General features: G+C 43.3%; 1 protein-coding gene across 1 annotated transcript in view; it reads right to left on the reverse strand.

The window, feature by feature from the left end:
• ireb2 (iron-responsive element binding protein 2) overlaps nucleotides 1-16,922 on the reverse strand; it is a 70,839-nt gene that overhangs the window by 43,545 nt on the left and 10,372 nt on the right. Inside the window, 2 exon segments of the mRNA XM_055662700.1 lie at nucleotides 368-533; nucleotides 2,727-2,819. Of these exon segments, the coding sequence (XP_055518675.1) occupies nucleotides 368-533; nucleotides 2,727-2,819 (259 nt within the window).

The raw sequence follows: 16,922 nt of genomic DNA on the forward strand, positions 1-16,922 counted from the left end.
CGAAGGCCGCTGGAGACCCTGAAGCTCCATTAGATCAGCTGCTACTCCGGGTAGCCGAGTTCGTGGATTGGACCTGGTGTGTAGTGGTGGAGCTACAGCAGGGGACATCAACAAATCGTCTGGCCAGTCCGACCCTCTGTAACTCCGCCAGTGCCGCCTCCAGGGAATTCTGATTTGAAGGGTACAATATGTCATCTAAAGCATGACGACTCTTGTGTACCGGCTCAGTGTGGTCTACCATTTTACACTCAAATACTTCGTATGATTGTGCTGACAGAGTAATTTTCCTCACCAAATCTTCAAATGAAGCCAATTTCAGTCAATCAATATTGAAACAAACTTAGTTTTGAATCCAAGCTAGACTCACGTGAAATCTTGCAGAAGGACACGGGCCGGCCAGAATGGGACATCTGTTTGGGTTTGTTGATTTTTCCAATCAAGAATAGTTAAAGCATCTTCTTTTTTCACATTATGTCCATCACAATTTCGAATAGCAGCCTCAAATAATACACGGATGGAGTATGGCAGTCCCACTTTTAGAAACAAAGGTCAAATCAAATAATAAACGAGTGTGAAAACAATGAAATATTTACCTAACATTTTGTGCTTACACATGCCACAAAATGCCAGTTAATGTTTTTTTTTTAATGCATCTCAAATATAAATACATAGGTTTATCAGTGGCAGACAAAAATACGTTGAACAAAACTACAACATTCAAAGATTCAGATTCAGATTCAAACGTTATTGTCATTGTGCAGTGTACAGTACAGAGACAACAAAATGCAGTGGATATGTGTAAAAGGATATGTGAGAGGAATAAACGCAGTCTTTTGCCCAAAGTAGGGGAATCGAGGACCACAAGACATAGGTTCCTATTAAATCTCCCCCTCCGCTTTAAACCCGAGGGGTAACGTTTTTTTACACAAAGGAGGTCGGTCTATGGAACAAGCTGCCGGGGGAGGTAGTTGAGGCAGGTTCTTTCGTAATGTTTAAGAAACAGTTCAGATAGGTACATGGATAGGTTTGTTTAGAGGGATCTGGGCCAAACGCAAGTAGTTGGGACTAGTGTAGATGGGGCATGTTGGTCGGTGTGGGCAAGTTGGGACAAAAGGCCTACTGTACGACTATGCAATTATTTTGTTCACTGCGTTCATGAATTGTACCTTGCTTCCATCTTAATCTTACTGTGTGTTTTTAAATAAGGTTGACAATACATCAGTAGAACAGAACAAGGTCACAGCTATATCAACCTTGTATTTGCTGCTTTCTCTCTCTTCTGCAGACATATTGCCTTTTCCTTTATTGAGACAATGACTCGTGCTTACATGCAATTCTCCATGGATTGTCACCTTGTTGTGGTGGAGAACCTTGTGTGGTCCCGAGATCCTGAGAGCGATGCTGCCTGGAGCTATGCGGTAAGGTATACCCATGGTGGTAAGGTCGAGGGGAGGTCCCTGACAAAGAGCAATCCAACCAAGACCTCAACAGTGGAACAGGCGGAGGATGATGGCTGACCTTAGTGGAGGGTCACAATGGCTGGGAAGGCGGATGAAGACTGCAGCAGAAAAGGGTCTCCGGTCTTCTCGGACTTCATGCCACTGGATCCTGACGAAGATCTGCCAAGGACCATGTATGTGGTGGCTGTCTGTGCACCAGTGTTCCCACATTAAACCAAGTCATGCACAGGCATCCTCCAACCCTGGAAATACCCATAGTCAGCCAAGACCGAGGGGGACCTAAAGGACATGCAATTCTCCAGCAGCAGTGTGAGAGCGTGTAACAGTTCAGTCTAATGACCACTGTTCCACGTGAGTTTTCAGGTCAACTCGGGAAGCTGGCCAACTAACACCTCCCTTGACCCTGGGACTCCACAGCAGTTGTAAAAAGGCTGACGATCTCAGCAGATCACGAATCCAACTTGGTGAAAGACTCTTTCGTCTGCCTGAAACTTGTTGGGCTCCCAGCACAGCAAGATGTCCATCAGGAAAGGTTGTCAAATGACCTATTCCAGACTGCAAGACGACATGCCGAGGGACACACTGTAGCCTGGTGCAGCCAATGCCGAGGCTCTATGGGGGGGGAGGATCACAGCCTAGGGTATTTTCATTGCTGGACACCCCTCAAACAAGGGAATGGTTATTACCTCAAAGGGTTACATGAGTGGCAATGGTGTTTTGTTTTGTTTAAAGATAGGTGTGAACGCTACTGAGTACAGATGCCGAGAATTCCTGAAGAGTTTTTTGGCACAGTTTTTGTTTTGTACTTTCTTAAATTCTGAATCAAGACAATGTTTTGGAGAAAAGATAAGAATCAAACTATGCAGTTGCTGTTACATAACGCCAGTGACCCGGGTTCAATCCTGACTCCAGGTATTATCCGATACTTTGCACGTCCTCCCTGTGACCATGGGGGTTTCATTTGGGAATTCTGGTTTCTTCCCAAAGACATGTAGATTGGTAAGTTAAATAGCCATTGTCAATTGCCCCAGGCGGATGAAAGTGATGGAATCAGAGAGCACTTCATGAGAATGTGTGGAGAATTTAAAAAATAGCATTAATGGGAGTATTATAGAAAAGTTGATGGTCAGTGATTGTTGGCCACATTGCCCGTTTCCAATCTGTATGATTGCAGGAAGTTATTGAATGGATATGTAAAGCAAAGCAGTATCCACCCCTTCATTTCAAATAACAGTATTGGCCAAAACATATTTGAAAACATCTCACCATATCTTGGGTCACTGAGTTTCAGGACATTGAAGTATTTTTTCTCAGGATCATCTGCAGATAATGGCTCAATTAAGTGATGAAACGGATGTCCTACAATGGAAAGAGAAAAAATGTATATTGTATAACTTTAAATATATTTATGTTTAACAATCTACTACACCTTCTAACCCCGACATATCTGATTAATTGTTTACTTGGATAAAGTACAAGGGCTGGCAGAGTATTAGCTTTCCAGGGTTCGACACAACAAAATGAACGATCTATTTAATAAATAAACAGTGAGGTGAAGGGCGTACATACAGGTTTGAAACAACTTCAAGCTGAGCTATACACAGAGCATCAGTGGCACAGCTGCCAAAGGTATGGAACTCAATGATTCAACTCTATGATTCAATTACTCATTTCAATGATACTTAATTCAATTATATTTTATTGCTACATGTACCAAAGTACAGTGAAATGCTTTGTTTCGTATTCAACCCGGAAAAATTGCAGATTCGGTTTGTCAGAGAGGATTCCCTTGAACTTCTACAGATGTACAGTGGAGAGCATATTGACTGGTTGCATCATGGCCTGGTTCGGCAACTTGAATGCCCAGGAGCGAAGACTGCAAACAGTTGTAAACACTGCCCAGTCCATTACGGGATCCGACCCAACCCTATCATCGAAGGGATTTACAGGAGTCGCTGCCTTAATAAGGCAGCCAGCATCATCAGAGCCCCACACCACTTGACCACACTCTCATTTCATCTCTGCCATCGGGAAGAAGGTACAGGAGCCTGAAAACAGTAACGTCCAGGTTCAGGAACAGCTTCTTTCCCTACAACCATCAGGCTATTAAACACTACATCCTCCATTAAGCTCTGAACAACATAGACTATTATTGCACTATTATTGTTGTTTGTTTTTTATGTGTACGTGTGTGTATGTGTATGTACGTGCGAGTGCGGAAGTGCGTGCGTGCGTATGTGCATATAAACACGCTGAACTTTTTTCTCATTTATTGTGTTGTTTACAGTGTACAATATTTACATATTCTGTTACGCTGCTGCAAGTAAGAATTCCATTGTTTGATCTGGGACATATGACATTAAAACACTCTTAACTTGGAAGTCATATACCAGACCTTGCCTAGGCAGCACAAAAGTATCGCCACGTTTGTTGCTGACAATATGACAAACGTTCATGGAACAGTCCTGACTACTGCCTGACGCATGTGTGTGTCAACTGACCCCCCCCCCCCCCCCCCCCCCCCAGGTCCCTCTCCAGTGCTGCCACCACCCTCACTCCCCTGTCCCATCGTTCTTCGGTTGCCGCCAAGTAGCAAGTAGCTGAAAACTAAAGCATCAGATCTCTATCCTTGAGCATAGATAACTCTCAACTACATTCCAGCTTTTTCCTTTATTCATTTTTTCAGGCTCTCGTCAAAGGCGGGGATTCTCCATCCCTGACCACGCTTAAGAGTGGGTGGTGAGCAGCCACCGTTACCCACGACAGCCCGCGATACAGTAGAGGAAGGAGTTCCGTGGCTCGCACACGGTGGCTACCAAGGAATGGCAATACCACTAGAAGTCAAAATAATGCGCAACTCAGAGGGGAACCTGTAGCTGGTGGTGTACCCATGCACCTGAAGCTCTCAAAATATGTAGGGAAGAACTGCAGATGCTGGTTTAAATTGAAGGTAGACAAAATCCTGAAGTAACTCAGCAGGGTCCGGCAGCATCCCTGGAGAGAAGGAATGAGTGACGTTTCGGGTCGAGACCCTCTTCAGACTGATTGCCTTTCGTCTGACTGGTTAGCACACAGCAGAAGCTTTTCACTGTACCTTGGTACATGTGACAATAAACTAAACTATTGCAGGTGGTGCACAATGTACCTGCTACATAGCAATAGTGTGGGGGATTAATGTTTGGATGTGGTAGATGTCAAGCCCTGGATGGTGCAGAGCGTCCTTGGTATTGTCAGAGCTGCAAACATCCTGGGCACGTGGAAGGAAATCCTTCACAGTCCTGATATTTGCCTTGTATATGGTGGAAGGCCATCAAGAGGGTAGTTAGTTGCTGCAGAATACGCCGACTTGTTCTCCTCGAACTTGTGGAGCAGACACCTTGAGCCAAATGGCCTAATTCTACTCTTATGTCTTGCTGTCTATTTATGTAAGTGGTTCCGTTGAGTTTCTTGTCATTCATGTACCCGGGCTGTGGGAGGATAGCCCCATTGAATGTCAAATGCAGGTGCTTAAACAAGATGAACAAGTTTAGATCCAAGCTAATATTACTGGCCCAAGCTGTAAAGACTGAACTGTAAAGAAGAGGAACCACTTGCTGTAAGATGCCCAGCCTCTGTCACTGTCTAGCATCAGTGAAGTGAACATTGCTTGCCACGTATCAGCCCTTCCCAAATGTTAACTAGCCTTTACCGCATGGACCATTTCAATAGCTGATGAGTTGCAGACAAATGAACATTTTCAATTATCAGCAAACACTCTCACTGCAGACTTAATGAAGGAAGATACGTCAGGGATGAAGCAGCTGGTGGTGCTGGGCCTAGTGTATACCCCAAGGATCTCCTACGGCGAGCCCCTGGGAATGGGAAGATTGACAATTACTAGCATCTCCTTTCTGTGAAACAGATCATTACCCAAGAGTACGCAGCAAACAACCTCCCCATCCAGTGTTCCTGTCGTATTTAAGTCAGTTGATCAATTGTAGACAGCCACTACATAGCAACTCCTCCTTGTCCATAAAATCTGTTTATCTATACTTTGTGCGAAGGCCATGTACGCTCTCTGCGATATTCATGTTTAAGGTGGAGCTGTCGTGTTATCAAAGAGCCAGCAAACACTGGCGGAGTTTTGCACAAACGTCTCTACTGCTGTACCAACCAGCAACTGCACCCAGCGGTGGGCTGCAAATCAGGGGGAAGAACGGCAGTTGAAAAGTAAATGCTGAAGACACACTCATTTTTGGACAGAATTAATGTTTCTTAGGCTTTTTTGGTTCAATGTCAGATATGCTAGGTTTTAATTCATTCTCATCCTATTCCTTCTTTTCAACTGGCACTTTAATTCTTCATTTCACTTGCATTGCTCCTGTTCTACAATACTGCTCTAATAAATCTTGAGCAAAACACAAAGTGCTGGAGAAATTCAGCGGGTCAGACAGATTCTATATAGGCAGTTGACAGGCGATGTTTTTGGTTGGAACCCTTCTTCAGAAGTCTGAAGAAGAGTCCCAGCTCAAAACGTCTATCCATCCCCATCACAGATGCTGCCCAAACCTGCTGAGTTCCTCCGGTACTTTGCTTTGAGCAACTTTCCAGGATCTTGAGCCTCAGATACATCTTGGTGCAAGGCTAAGAAACAGCTCAGTTTATCTCTATAAAACATACTTTTCAGCCTTGGCACAGTTACATTAGCTTATATCTGGACCCAATGACTTCATACTCCCCTCTTCACTCAACCAGAGTGCATTGTAATTAAGTTTACATCCAACATACCAATGACAGGGGAAGTATTCCCCTACTGCCTGAAGGGGTTCCCTTCTGAAGGGTGGATCAGCCTTTACTCCAGTTTTAATGTTGTGTACAGCCACCATTAACACCACCCCAACCCAGGCCCCGCTTACAAATTGCATCTTGTTACATTCTGTCCGGCCCCCACCTCTCTTCCAGCTTTCCTCCACTCCACCACAATCAGTTTGAAGGAGGGTTCTGACCAAAAAGTCACCTATCCATGTTTTCCAGAGATGCTGCCTGACCCATTGAGTTACTCCAGCACTCTGTCCCCTTTTGGGTCTCTTTTTGTAAATCAGCACCTGCAGTGCCTTGTATCGACATCTTGTTTATCTCTCTTACCACCTCACTTTGCCTTGCTTCTATCATGTAATCACACCTGCCATCCACCTTACACCTCAGAGTCATAGAGTCAGAGTGAAAGAGTGTGGAAACAGGCCCTTCAGCCCAACTTGCCCACACCGGCCAACATGTCCCAGCTACACTAGTCCCACCTGCCTGCGCTTGGTTCATATCCCTCAAAACCTGTCCTATGTACCCGTCTAACTGTTTCTTATCATCAAATGCCTTTAGAAATTTCCTTGCAACCTGTATATTTTGTTGTGGATAAATTATGTGGGAAGCGAGAGTGTTTCTGTACCAATAGCAATAACGTCCCATGCTATGGTCACGTCATGGTCAATTTCTGTCCTTCACAGAAAACATGCTTGCATCAATCTGTAGTGTGCATGGTTAAGCATATGTGTTACCATGGTCCAGGATTTATTGACACAGGTTGATCATACGCTGAATAATCCAACCACATTTTTGTTTGGAACTGGAAAGAAATAATAGAAATTGATTTCATTGCAACGTGTAAAACGAGTTGAGATACTATATTATAATTTTGCTGCATGTTATTGTGGTATATATTATGTCTTGATTGGTGAATATGTTTAGATTGTGACTTTATTTGAAGCAGAAATAATATGTGAATGCTTCATTGAGCATAATTCCAACTGGTAACTACGCACTTTGTCCGAGCACATTATTGCACGCGTCATGCAAGCCGTCTTACATGACCACCTAAACTGTCATTTGGCAACCGAAAAAGCTGCCTAGGGTGCCTGGCTGACAACAGAGAAAAACAAAGTGTGAGCCCTGTTTTCCCCTTCACCTTGAACCTATGTCCTCTGGTCCTCGATTCTCCTAATCTGGGCAAGAGACTGATTCCTCTCATGATTTTATACACCTCTATAAGATCACCCCTCATCCTCCTGCACTCCAAGGAATAAAGACCCAGCCTACTCAGCCTCTCCCTATAGCTCACACCCTCTAGTCCTGGCAACATCTTCTCTGAACCCTTTCAACCTTGACAATATCTTTCCTATAACATGGTTCCCAGAAATGAACACAATATTCTAAATGTGGTCTCACCCACTGCTGTCTCACCTTGTTTCTTTTCCTGCGAAGGAAATAGGCGACGTTCTTCAGACTGAAGACCGGTCTCGACCCTAAACGTTGCCCATTTCCTTCGCTCCATAGATGCTGCCTCACCCGCTGAGTTTCTCCAGCATTTTTGTCTACCTTCGATTTTCCAGCATCTGCAGTTCCTTCTTAAATAACTGTTTCTTTTCCTATTCCCTTTTACTTACTTCACACAGCTGTAAAAACTTTCTTGAACTGCTCTTATTTAATGAAAGGTGGTTGCTCAGAAAATTCCCACTCCACAGATGCTAGAGTGTTAAAAATATTTTTCTGCAAAACCTTCAAACGCAAACCGTATGCTTGCCTTATAATGCTAACAAGCTCTTCATAAAAATAATTTAAAGACCACATAATCTATTTTTGTCTTTCTTTTGCAAAGCCGTCCTGAAAGAGGTTGCTTATTTTTATTTTCAATCATCTGGTGTTGACACCTGGCTTCAAGAGGTAGCATTAACATAAAAATAGATCTGATTACAAAAAGCAGTGCGAGTTCCCAATCTAATTTGCTCCTGTATAACGCTGTATAATGGATCTGTTTTTGTCCATTCCATTTATTTTCATCTTGTCCAGTAAACAGTACTGATTTTAAGATTTTAGAGATTCGACACGGATTCAGGCCCTTCGGCCCACCGAGTCCATGGTCACCAGTGCTCACCCCATAAACTAACACTATCCTGCACACTGGGACCAATTTTTATAATTTTACCAAGCCAATTAACCTACAAACCTACAAGTCACTGGAGTGTGGGAGTAAACCGGAGCACCCGGCCACAGGGAGAACGTGCAAACTCCGCATCCATGGTCAGAATTGAATCCAGGTCTCTGGCGCTGTTAAGCAGTACCTCTAAAGGGCCTGTCCCACTTGGGCGACTGCAGAGTGTCAGTGACTGACGCCCGTAAAACCGTCAAATTGCAATACACACACGCTGGCGTATGCTGTCATGCGGGTGATGCCCGGTTAGGGTTGAGGCTGTAAAATATTCTTCCTTCAATGCATGGATTTTAAACATTAATATGAAATTTAATACAATAAAATCAATTGTGCAAATGAAAAGATGTGTGAGTCGTTCCTTTTTATTTATAGATGTATTGGTCCGCTTCCAGATCCGATCACCAAGGATGGATTCAGTGAGTGTAGACTGAACTCCCCTCTCCCGCCCCCATCCCTCCTCCCCTCCTCCCTCCCCTTCTCCCCTCCTTCCTCCTTTCAGGGGAAAGTGGGGAGGGGGGGTTGGGTTTGGAGAATGGGAGAAGGGAGGGAGAGGGGGAGAAGGGGATGTGAGGAGAGGGGATAGTGAATAAGGGGGAGAAGAGTGGAGCGGGGAGAAGGGAGGCGAGGAGGATGTCCCGTATTTGTGGACCCAGCCTGTGACAGCTAGATCCCACTAACAACTCGTGGCCAACTGTTTAGTTCCCATGAGGAGCAGGCGGAAGTTAGGGTTAGGGCTAGGGTTTCCTCCCGCACTGCAAAGGCGCACGGGTTTGTATAAATTGTCTGTAGCATGTGTGGTATAGTGTGTGGGGCATCACTGGTCCACAAACAGGGGGGGGGGGGGGGGGGGGGGGGAGGGGGGGGGGCAGTGGATAAGGGGGAGAGGAGTGGAGCAGGGAGAAAGGAGGAGGGGGGGGGGGGGAGGGAAGAAGTGGGGAGGAGGGGGGGGAGGGGAGAAGGGTAGGGGGAGTGGAGAAGGAGGGATGAGGGCAGGAGGGAGGAGGAGGGGAGAGTGGAGTTCACCCTCACTGAATCCATCCCTGTGAAAAGAGACAGTGATCGGATCTAGAAGCGGACCAATATATCTATAAATAAAACTGAACGATTCAGACATCTTTTCACTTGCACAATTGATTTTATTGTATTAATTTTATTATATTAATGTTTAAAATCCATGCATTGAAGGAAGAATATTTTACACCCCATCTGTGGTCCCTAGCCCCAACCCTAAGCGGGCATCACACGCAGGGCAGCATTCATCAGCGTGTGACAGGGCGCATGACATGATGAGACACCCAAATGTCGCCCCAAGATTTTGAACATTCCACAATCCTGGGTCGACAGGGAAGCACAGCGCATCACTGCATGCGTCGCTACGCCTCACCACGCGTCACAGCATGACAACCACATTTTCGGCTGTCGCCCTAAATGTTGCCCAAGTGGGACAGGCTCTTAACACTGCACCTCCCCGTTCGAACAGTTGAAATACAAATAAAAAATAATCAAATATTCACATTACCATCTTTGGAAATATGTTAGATTTCCCCTTCAGTCTTATTTGCTCCAAAGGAATCAACCACAGCCTAGACAATGCTCTCCTCACATCCATTATTCACCAGCCATGACAACACTCAAATTGTGACCCTCTCCATTGCTTTCACATCCTTCAGTAGCAAGGTGAACCAAACTGCACTAGTATTTTGCCATTGGTCTTATGGGCATTTTCGCAGTTTAACCATTACCTGGTCTTGTATTCCATGCCTATTGAATCATCATATGCAAATGTACTGTACTGTATCTTCAGGAATTTGGGAAACAAACACCAGTCTGATGAAGAGTCCCAACCGGAAATGAGTTCTGCCTAATCCTCAGATGCGACCTAACCCACTGAGATCCTCCAGCAATTTATTTTTTCCTAAAGATTCCACCATCTGCCTTCTATTGTGTCTCAAAATGCTTCTCTTTCCCCATGTAAGTTTTAGCAGCAGAATTAGGCCATTTGGCCCATCAAGTCTACTCCGTCATTCAATCATGACTGATCTATCTTTTCCTCTCAACCCCATTCTCTTGCCTTCTACCCATAACCCCTGACACCCGCACTATTCATGAATCTGTAAATCTCCGCCATAAAAATATCCATTTACTTGGCCTCCACAACCTTCCGTGGCAATGAATTCCGCAGATTTACCACCCTCAGACTAAAACAAATCATCCTCATCTCCTTTCCAAAGGTGCATCCTTTTATTCTGATGCTATGGCCTGTGGTGCTAGACTCTCCAATTAGTGGATACATCCTCTCCACATCTACTCTATCCAGGCCTTTCACCATTTCACAGCAGCCCCATAACTCGTGTAATGAGAGCTTTGCTCTCCAGAAATACATAGTCACATTCTCACACTGGATTAATTTGCATTTTGTTATTTAAAAAAATCCAGTACTAATCTTCCTGTGGGGAAATGCAGCAGTCAGGAGCTTGTAAGTGAAACAAGGGGAATCATTATTCATCAGTTTTGTGGCTAAAGTTGAATGTTTGACAGGGAGCAAGGTACGGCAAGGAACCACAACGTGGGATCGATGTATATTGACAGAAAATGGGCAAATTGTGCTGGAGCCGACAATACAGAAAAATTGGGGTCCAAATGAAAATGAAATGCATCAGAAACAAGAACAGAAGGCGGCAGATATTTGAGCAGTAGTCTTTTCATTTCAGGTCTACTTTTCATCAGAAAAATAACTGCAATATTGTACTCGCATTAATGAACTGTTTTTTTTCCCATGCTTTCTGCTTTTTCCTTTAAAAATAATATGTGGAATCCTGACGTGAAAATGTACTCAGACTGAAGGGCCTTGACCCAAAACGTAACCTATCCATGTTCTCCAGAGATGCTTGCTGACCTATGAGTTACTCTAGCACTTTGTGTCCTTTTGTGTATCAACCAGTATCTGCAGTTCCTTGATTCTACATAAAGGTCAGACAGAGCATGAAATTCAGTTGTTAGAACTAAACTCTTGCTTACTTTACTTTTTTTCTGGCAAGTTTACTAAACACATTTCCTAGCTTTTGACAGTTAGCTGACAAGATAAGATGAGGCTGTCTGGCCCACCCACTGCATGGGCTTCCTCGACGCAGAGGCAGAAAGCATCCCAGAAGCTATCTGCGGTTAGGCTGTCCAAACATAGTCAGGGTTAGTTTGCAAATTTGATAAATAAAATGTGGAAATATACACAAATGGCGTCATTCCGCAGCTGGAACAATGAGTGTGTTTCTGAATGGAAAATATTATTATTTTGACTAGTATATAAATTGCAATGGAGGCAGAATTATTTGTCCTTCAACTGAAGCAATTCTGCAACTTAGCCTTGGAGGCTCATTTTGAAGTGTGATACTATATAGTTGTTCAACAACCTCTCTATTCAGATTTTTTTTTTGTCCCTGCTTGCACTGTTTACTGTAAACATGTTTGCATTTCCTCCACAAATGGGATTATATACTTTGCCCACTACTCAAAGTGAAAGGTTCATCTGTTTTGAAAATATACAATTTCAGTAACTCCAACAGTATTGACACCTCCAGCAGGGAGGTGTCAATAATTTAAAAAATACATTTCCCTGTCAAACCTTGTTGATTCCCTTATGTTGAATTACTCATTCAAAAGAAGCCTATTCTCCCACATTCAGATATCCATTATTTCTCTGGATGAATCCCATCTGGTCTATAATCCCATCAAGATCCACCATGGAAATGGAAGAGGTCATCCGTAAATTGCTCCTGATAATGACGTCTTATGCTTTCCTGAATACCATGAAAAGGACAATCAAACCAAATTAGGGTTAAGGGGCTGTCCCACTGAGGCGGCCTAATCTGCGAGTTCAGACGAGTTTCCCCTCGACTGAAACTCGCAGCATGGTTGACACGAGGTCCTAGGAGGTCTTTGTAACTCTCCTTCATTCTCGAGAGTAGCCCCGCGTACTCGAGGCCTCAGCTAGGTTCCGGCGCATTTTTCAACATGTTGAAAAATGCCCGCGAGTAAAAAAAGGACGCCATGGTGGAATAAAAATCAATGCTTTTTTTACTCGTAGGTTTAGTCGAAGTAGGTCGTAATAGATCAGCATGTTATTCGTAGGTAATCAAGGGTAGTCATAGATAGGCTTCAACATAGTTGAAGGTAGGTCGAAGGAGATCGAAGGAGGTAGTCTTCAGTCTCCACAATTCGGTGTCCAATTTTCCCGAAGCTAGTCGAAGGAGGTCTTCAAACAGACACTTTTTCAAACTTTCCTAAACTCTTCTAAATTCGCCAATCAGGTTGCCGCAGTGGGACAGCCCATTTAGGGTTTGAATTTTCAGCCATTTAAATTTGTCAAAGCTACAATAGGGATGAACAACTTCTTTAAAATCTAAATTACTCTAATTCCACTCTCATTTCCCTTATACAAGTCTCTTATAATGAAAGCAGAAAACACTCAACAGATCAGTCAGCATGTGTAGAGACAGAAGTAAAGTCAATGTTCCAGGCTAAGGACCCTTCATAACTAGGACATATTTAGAATTGCAGAAAAGGGGAAGAAGTGCAGAGAAAAAAAAAAGGCAATGTCTCTTACAAGATGATGATGAAGTTAGGTCATCTCACTAGATGCAAATGCAATGCAAATAGATAGATGAATGTGAACAGAAGGAACACATCTATTATGTAATACAAAAAAATGCAGTAGCTGAAATAAATATTTAAAATATTCAAGTCAGTTAACATAAACAAAGAGGCAGAAAATGAGATAACATTACAGGTTGATGATGCATCATCAGAATTTGTGATTTGTGGCAAACTGGAAAGGCTGGTTTTCTGAAAAAAAAATCCAGTGTTGAATCCTGAGACGTATAGTGTGCCTAGTTGGAAGATGCTGGTCCTCAAGTCTGAAGAAGGGGTCTCGACCCGAAACTTCACTCATTCCCTCTCTCCTGAGAAGCTGCCTGTCCCGTTGAGTTACGCCAGCATTTTGTGCCTACCTTTGGTCCTTAAGCTTATGTTGATTTGTTGGAATCATGCTGGAAGTCCAAGCCAGAGGTCAGATTTGGAGCAGGATTAAGAATTAAAGTGACAAGTAACTGAGAACTCTGGTCTAGAAGTGGCACTGTCTCGAAATGCCAGCCCTAACATCAAGGATGATCATCATTAGGAAGAAGGTATAATAGCCCTGTCCCATGGTACGAGTTCATTCCAAGAGCTCTCCCGAGTTAAAAAAAATCAAATTCGTGGTAAGCACGGAGAATGAACGTAGCGAGTACATTGGAGCTCTTAGTGGCTCATAACGCTACTCGGGAAGACTCGCTAACGGCAGGTAAGCACGGGAAGGCTCATGAAGATTTTTCAACATGTTGAAAAATGTCCACGATAGCCACGAGTACCGACGAGTGGCCATTACCGTAAATCTCCGAGTTTGAATCCAGGGTAAACTCGGGAGAGCTCTTGGAATGAACTCGTACCATGGGTCAGGGCTTTAAGAGTCTGAAAACTGTAATGTCCAGGATCCAGAACAGCTTCTTCCAAATACCATCACACAACTGAACACTACAAACTTCAACCAAACACTGAACTACAAACTGCCTGGGTCACACTATATTGATTATTTTTTAATTGAACTTTTTGTTTGTTTATTATATTACCTGTTGAGTACTGTGTTGAGTACTGTGTTGAGTACTGTGTTGAGTACTGTGTTGAGTACCTGTTATGCTACTGCTCCAAGTAAGAATTTCATAATTCCATTCGATACATATGACAATAAAACACTCTTGACTCGTGATGGATTCTGTTTTTTGCTTTCCTCCTTTTGATATCAAAAGGCTTTCATTTCCATCCACTTTTACTCAGAGTAATGCAAAGTTTCTGCAAACAGCAACTAAAGCTGATGCCAAAGTATGGACAGCAAATTCCTACACATGGCGGAGGCAGGTATTCTACTTTGAGCTGGAAACCTTCTTCACCTCAGCTGGGACCACAATCAAGCACTGGCCTAGACTGTGTGCTTGATGTGAATCTACAACACACCCAACAGCAGCAAAAGTGCTATCACTGAGCAAGGCTGCCACCCAAATTTAATTCACGCTAAAATTAGCCTAATTCATCATTTAATTTCTTCCTCCTGCTGCTTTCCATCATTAGCTCCAAAGTAATGGCAAATGCCTGGAATATGCCAAACTCATGGCTAAACACCAAAAGCTAAACGCAATGCAGGGCCAATGAATAAGGTGAACCATCTGGTGCTCCGAAACACTAACTGTGAAGGATGTACAAATGGTTCAGAAATACAGAACGCTCCAATGACTAACGGGTCTGTCCTACTTGGGGATCATATGCGCGTAATTTATGAGACATCATTTACGCGTTACAACGCACGCTGCGCACATGATGCGCGCATGGTGCTTGGTGACATCAGCAGTGACGCGCAGTCACGCACGGCGCCCCAGGATTTTGGGATGTACAAAATCTTTACGCGCCATCTGCGTGATGCACAAATGACCCCCAAGTGGGACAGGCCCTTTATTCTCCAACTCCAATAAAGGTCGACAGGAATGCGGAAATAGAGCACAGCGGGAACAATTAACAAACTCATTTGAATCCTTTTTCCAACTCATTTTTCTCTCAGTTCCATATTTGTATCATTTTCATTGAATTTCATCTAATCTAAAAGAGTTCCGTCCTGAAACATTCCCTATCCATGGCCTCCAGAGACGATGCTTGACCCACTGAGTTTGACCCACCCATCCAGTGCTTTATTTTACTCAAGAATCCATGCTTCACTTAATCATTATTAGGAATTTCAACAAAATCAGTCATTGTCCTTTGTGGATTATTAGCAATAGAAAAATTATTTATTTCCAAATGAATGCTGTATCGAATGGTTTGTTGTGCAATTCATTAATCGCAAATGTGCAGAAAAGCGGCTGTCCCTAATACCCACCGCAATTTTCTTTGGACAAATTACAAAAAATAAAAATAAAGACTTGCAAATAACAGCTCTCACGATTCCAGATCTTTCCAAACAAGATTATGGCCTATGAAATAGTTCTTGAAACACACTCGCTGCTGTGTAGAAAACTAGGCAATAGGTGGGCACACAGCAAAATACAACAAATGGCCAAATGACTTGCTTCATTAAATCTGAGATCAATATTGATCAATTTTATATGGAATAACTTTCAGTCTTCTTTGACGTAGTACCAGGGTTTATACTAACATGCAAAAACAGATTGGTCATCAAGTTATTACCTCTTTTGCAAAAGGGATCTCCAACAGTGTACAACCCCTCAGTCCTGCACTTGAACATTAGCCTGGATTTTGTGTGCTCAGTTCTCCTGATCAGGACACACACCATACAATCGGAAGTAAGAGTGCTATCAAGAGTGTCACAACTGTGTCTGACATTGTATATATTTGTAACATCCTGGTTTGGATCTCTAGAAAGCTGCTACTTTTGCTTACTCATTCCTAACTTTGTTACTGAACCAGTTTTACTTTAATCGAAAACTGCACATTTATTTTACTGATTTTATCTTCTTTTTTTTGTGAACATTCAGAGGAAAGCTGCGAAGCTCTCATTAACAAGGCCCAAACTAGGTGATACCACACACAGTTATTTTCATGTGTGATCCTAATCATCAGAACCTCAACCCAAAACATCTAGCATCCCTCTTCTTCCATATATATGCTGACTGATCCGCTGAGCTCCTCCAGCAATTTATTTTTCGCTCTGGAGTGCAGCATTCGCAATTGTTGTATTTCCAGATGCCTACTTGACTTTGGCAAGTAGTGGCAAAGAGGATAGGTCAAGGGAAGAAAGCTGCGTTATATGATTGCATCCCCAGTCGACATTAACAATTACACACAGCCTACAAATTGTAAAAAAAGGTCAAAGGCATTGATTATACTAATGAGAGGTGAGATTTAAAAGGCATTTCAGGAGCAAGTGTTATTTTACCCAGAGGGTAGTTCGTTTCTGGTACAAGTTGCCAGAGGAAGTTATAGAAACAAATATATTACTTAAAAGACATTTGGACAGATGTGTGGAAGGTATTTAGACAGTTGTGTGGAAAGTAAGGTTTTGGAGTAAGCAGATAGGGAGAGAATGCTTCTTCCCTGTTATGTGCACAGAAGCACATCAGTTAATGCTGCTGGGGCACAGTTCCTGCAACCCAGGTTCAATCCAGTGCTTCCCACCTGGAGCTTGCAGGCTCTCTCCGAGACTGCAATGGCTTCTCCCAAGTGTTCCAGTTTCGTACCACATGTCGAGGAGATGCTGGTCAGTTAATTGGTTTCAGTTAATTATCCTTAGTATAGGTAAGTGGTGGGAGAATGAGGGTGGTGAGAGAGAATGAGCTAGCTCTGGGATTCATGTGATTGCTTGGAGTCTTTATGTGCCAGAAGCATCCATCCATGTCATATGAAAACATGACAGAGAGAATTCTAAAGACACATACCCTCAGAACAAAATTGCCCCATTACATTTT

This window comes from Leucoraja erinacea, chromosome 36 (assembly GCF_028641065.1).
Source record: "Leucoraja erinacea ecotype New England chromosome 36, Leri_hhj_1, whole genome shotgun sequence".
Lineage (NCBI taxonomy): Eukaryota > Metazoa > Chordata > Chondrichthyes > Rajiformes > Rajidae > Leucoraja > Leucoraja erinaceus.